The 5,079-nt window shown below is 36.3% G+C and overlaps 1 protein-coding gene across 1 annotated transcript; it reads right to left on the reverse strand.

Moving 5' to 3' along the window:
• Window positions 1-202: 202 nt before the first annotated feature.
• Window positions 203-724, reverse strand: LOC110579510 (protein cornichon homolog 1-like). Its single transcript, XM_044918839.1, is given in 2 exon segments — window positions 203-336; window positions 338-724. Coding segments are annotated over 2 exon segments (435 nt in total). The 3' UTR covers window positions 203-288.
• Between the last annotated feature and the right edge of the window lie 4,355 nt (window positions 725-5,079).

A 5,079-nucleotide genomic window follows, 5' to 3' on the forward strand; every position in this document is an offset into this window, starting at 1 on the left:
TATGGCTGTTCCTTAAGGAGTGCAAGTTCAAACCTGTCAACACCAGAGGTAATCATTTTATATTAATTTATACGTAATTCCATTGAAATTCTTTATCCAAGTATAACATATGGAAACAGTCTTTCCACAAGCAAAAAATGTGGAAACATTTAAAAAATAAGGAGTCATTTTTTAAAGTAACTGATCAGATTCCATAGGCTACTCTTGGAAAGAGGATCTTGCTGGATAGAATCCCTACATTTGGTGGCTTTTTGCATGCACTTTGGACCAATTCTTCTGTGTGTTGTTCTAAGAGCTCACCAAAACATAGATCATGCTGTATAGGTAGTAAAAAAAATGCTAGAAGATAAAAAGCTAATTTGCACCAGCCTTCTTTCTGACAATACGCTAAAATGTCTGCATTCATGATGGTCGTAGGGTCATAGAGTTCTGGTCCACTCATCACTGGTCTACTCATATACCTCCAAATATGATATGCCAAGAGGGGCATATTGAGACCCAGTGTAAGCCACTCTGCTGCACAAAGAAACATGACACAGAAGAAAGCATGGATGAGGTACTCTGGAAGTACAAGAGGATTCAGGGTATTATACTGGTCTATAGGATTCCTGTAATCAGTCTTCAGTTCATCAAATGCTATAATGTGCCAGATGGTGAAGAAGATGAGCGCGGCAGTGAGCAGCAGTGCCAGTATGTAGCAGAAGGCCGCGAACGTGAATGCCATGGCCGGGAAGGAGGGACAGGCAGCGGCGCTGGTGCCAGTGGAGAAAGGCGGCGCAGGGCCTTCTCAAGTTTGTTGATCTTTTCAAAGAACCTGCTCCTGGTTTCATTGATCTGTTCTGTTGTTGTCATTGTTTCAGTTTTAATTTTATTTGTTTCTGATCTAATCTTTATTAGTTCCTTCCTTCTACTCGTTTGGGGTTTTGTTTGTTCTTCTTTTTGTAGCTCCTTTAGATTTAAGATTAGGTTGTTTATTTGAGATTTTTCTTGAGGTAGGTCTGTATTGCTATAAACTTCCCCCTTAGAATAGCCTTGGCTGCATCCCAAAGATTTTGACCATTGTGTGCTCATTTTCATTGGTCTCCATATACTTTTTTATTTCCTCTTTGATTTCTTGGTTGACCAAGAGTCAGTAGTCGGTAGTTAGTAGCACGTTATTTAACATCCATGTATTTGTGCTCTTTCCATATTTTTTCTTGTGGTTGATTTCCAGTTTCATAGCATTGTGATCAGAAAAGATGTATGGTATGATTTTGCTCCTTTTGAATTTATTGAAACAGTTTGTGGCTTAATATGTGGTCTGTTCTGGAGAATGCTCTGTGTGCACTTGAAAAGAATGTGTATTTGGGCACCTGGGTGACTCAGTCAGTTAACCGTGGACTCTTGACTTTGGCTCAGGTCATGATCTCAGGGTTGTGAGATTGAGCCCAGCACTGGGCTCTGTGCTGGGCATGGAGCCTGCTGAAGATTCTTTCTTTCTCTCCTCTGCCCCTCCCCACTCTCTAAAAAAGAAAAAAGAAAAAAAAAAGAGAAAAGAATTTGTATTCTGTTATTTTAGGATGGAATGTTCTGAATGTATCTGTTAGATCCATCTGGTCCAATGTGTCATTCAAAGTTTCCTTGTTGATTTTCTGTTTGGATGATCTGTCCATTGATGTAAGTGGGATGTTAAAGTACCCTACTATTATTATATTACTATCAATTAATTCCTTTATGTTTGTTGTTAACTGGGTGCTCCCATAAATATTTACAATTGTTATGTTTTCTTGTTGAATTTTCCCCTTTATTATTAAATAGTGTCTTTCTTCATCTCTTGTTACAGTTTTTGTTTTAAAATCTGTTCTGTTCTGGGGCGCCTGGGTGGCTCAGATGGTTAAGCATCTGCCTTCGGCTCAGGTCATGATCCCAGGGTCCTGGGATCGAGTCCCGCATCGGGCTCCCTGCTCCTTGGGAGCCTGCTTCTCCCTCTGCCTCTCTCTCTCTCTCTCATGAATAAATAAATAAAATCTTTTTTAAAAAAATCTATTGTTCAGTATAAGTATCGCTGCCTTGGCTTTCTTTGACATCCATTTGCATTACAAATGTTTGTCTATCCCCTCATTTAATCTGTGTGTATCTTTAGGTCTGAAATGAGTCTTTTGTAGGCAGCATAATCTATACTGGTTTTTGGTTTTTATCCATTCCATCACGCTATGTCTTTTGACTGGAGTGTTTAATCCATTTACATTCAAAGTAATTATTTGGTAGATATGTATTTATTGCCACTTTTAAGTTTTTATTTTAATTCCAGTTATTTAACAGACAGTTTATTTGTTGCCATTTTGGTACTTGTTTTGTGGTTGTTTTTGTAGTTCTTCTCTGATCCTTTTCTTGCTCTTTCATGGTTTGCTGTCTTTCTTTAGTGATATACTTGGATTCCTTTCTCTTTGTTTTTAATCTATTACTTGTTTTTGATTTGTGGTTATCATTAGGTTTGTATATAACATTTTCCGCATATAGCAGTCTATATTAAGTTGAGGGTTGCTTAAGCAAGTTAGGTCGTGAGTGTCAGCACTGTGCTGGTTCCTGCAAAGGGCTGTGTGTTTATGCTGGGGAGCAGGGGAGAGAGATGGCCCTTGCTAACTCCTTTGTTCCTGGAGAAGTCCCTCTGTGTGATCCCTGCCCCTTAGGACACACTTTGAAATGAGTAAACTACTCTCCCTCCCCTATGCCCCAGGTGTTTTGCAAACTGCTACTTTATACTGTATACTATATTCTCCCCTTCCCTTGTTTGTCATGTGGTTTCTTTTCTTTTCTTTTTTTTCCACACACAGGCAAAATTGGCTTATATATTCTTATAATATATACATACATAGGTGTAAAACTTCAATGAAAATAAGGGAATGATTAACACAAAATATGATTTTATGGTTATCTCTGGATTTGGGGAGGAAGGGAATGCAAGCAGGGAGAAAGGGAATTTCTAATGCTGTTTCCTAACCTGTGTGATGAAGACATAGTGCTGATTATTCTTTGAATAATTTGTATATATAATTTGATGAAATTTTAATGTGATTAGCATGATATTTTACTTTTAAAAATTTTAGCATGATTTTTTGGAACTTAAACTTGTAAGCACCGTATACACTTTCCCTTACTTGACCATCTAATTAATACCCTTGCGATTTTTCTTTTATAGTATCATAAAATGATATTCTTTTTTTTTCTTTTTTTCTTTCATAAAACCTACAATTTGTAATCATATATTTACTTGGATGTTTAGATGTTTTACTATCCATTTCTCCCACTAAGCTGCATGTTCCCTGAGAGCTCAAACCATGTCTGTTTTGCTTAACACTGTGAGATTCAAAATGATTTCTTCTACATGAAGTTGCATATGGTTGAATTCTAGGGTTTTGAGAACTTTTCCATCCACAGATCTGAGTTTTGCCAAAAGTTGGAGGGGGAGGCTTTGCTAAAGCAGTTATGCAACCACTCAAATAAGTAAGGTAACGTATAAATAGATCAGCACAATACATGATACATGGTGAGTACTCAATACATATCAGTACATGCTGGTATTGGTGCCAGTTCTGCGTCTTTTTATTTAACTCTAGTGGTTGTCTAAGTCAATTTCATTCAAATTTGTTCATCAGGGGCACTAGTTATATTGTAGTCACTCTTTCTTGCTGTCCAGGTATATAAATGTAGACTATTTTGCCAATTCATGAATAGTGGTTGTAGCATCAACAGCTGAAAACCAGCAAGTCCAATAAGGTTGAGTGTACCTGTAGTTTTCCTAGTGGAAAGAAAGATCCATAGATTCGGGTTAGAGGTTGAGAGATGAAGCACTCATTTGCTAATTCTAATTCTCAATCACAAGTATCTTGGAATGGTTTGTTTCACTATTTTAGAGATAGGGTAACATCTAAAGTCTTCTATCAGGGCAAGTCCCCATTAAAAAAATAAGAAATTACACTAACACCAAATTAAGGGACAACTTTATAAAATGGATTAGGACCCAAGAGTTGGTGGGGAGATAAATTTAATGAGTTTCAACCAATACTTGTTGTAATGAGATAAAATGAATAATAAATAGCAGAGCACAGACAAATAATTTATGACACTTCTGCTTTTGATATATATACACCATTTTTAAAAAATCATCTATTCATTGTGAGAAGCATGCTAACATCAGGGATGGTAACATGAAAGAATGGTCAATGGCAATTGTAAGAATTGTTGATTGAAAATTGAGAAAAAATTCTTCTTTCACAGATGTTAAAATATGATAAAAATTTGTATATTAGAATCAATAAAATAAGGCATAAATACATATAAATACTAGTCTCTGATATTTAATATATTTCTTAGTGTGGATAGTGGCCAAAACATTTGAAAGCTAATGCTCTAGAAAATGTATTTTCTGGGCGCCTGGGTGGTTCAGTTGTTGGGCGTCTGCCTTCGGCTCAGGTCATGATCCCAGGGTCCTGGGATTGAGCCCCGCATCAGGCTTCCTGCTCAGCGGGAAGCCTGCTTCTCCCTCTCCCACTCCCCCTGCTTGTGTTCCCTCTCTCGCTGTGTCTGTCTCTGTCAAATAAATAAATAAAATAAAATCTTAAAAAAAAAAAAAAGAAAATGTATTTTCTGTTCCTTAGATTAGAGTTGTATGGAATATTGCGAAATCATACACATAATCAGACTGTGAAATCACAGTGTCTATAAGAAATTTTTTGGTAAATTAAAACTAAAATAACATTTCTAAAATTGACACAAAAAATTACACATATATTATGAAGTTGTCAGTCAAATTATAAATCAAATCAACATAAAACATTCACTGACCATGAAATGTGACAGCTAGATGAGACTGTGTACATAATACTTGGATCAGTGAAAACTTTGATCCACCAAGCATGAAGAAATTGGACAGACATGTGGATTTCTCAGAATCACAGACTCTTGGAAAAAATATATCAGATTTTTCTGTAAGGTATGTAATTCATTGCCAGTTATGTGTAAGCAGTTTTGAAAAACTTCCAATTATTAAAATTTGAAAATAATAATAATGTAACCATAGAAGCTTTCAGTAAGAGTTGC

Source organism: Neomonachus schauinslandi, chromosome 10 (genome assembly GCF_002201575.2).
Source record: "Neomonachus schauinslandi chromosome 10, ASM220157v2, whole genome shotgun sequence".
Classification (NCBI taxonomy): domain Eukaryota; kingdom Metazoa; phylum Chordata; class Mammalia; order Carnivora; family Phocidae; genus Neomonachus; species Neomonachus schauinslandi.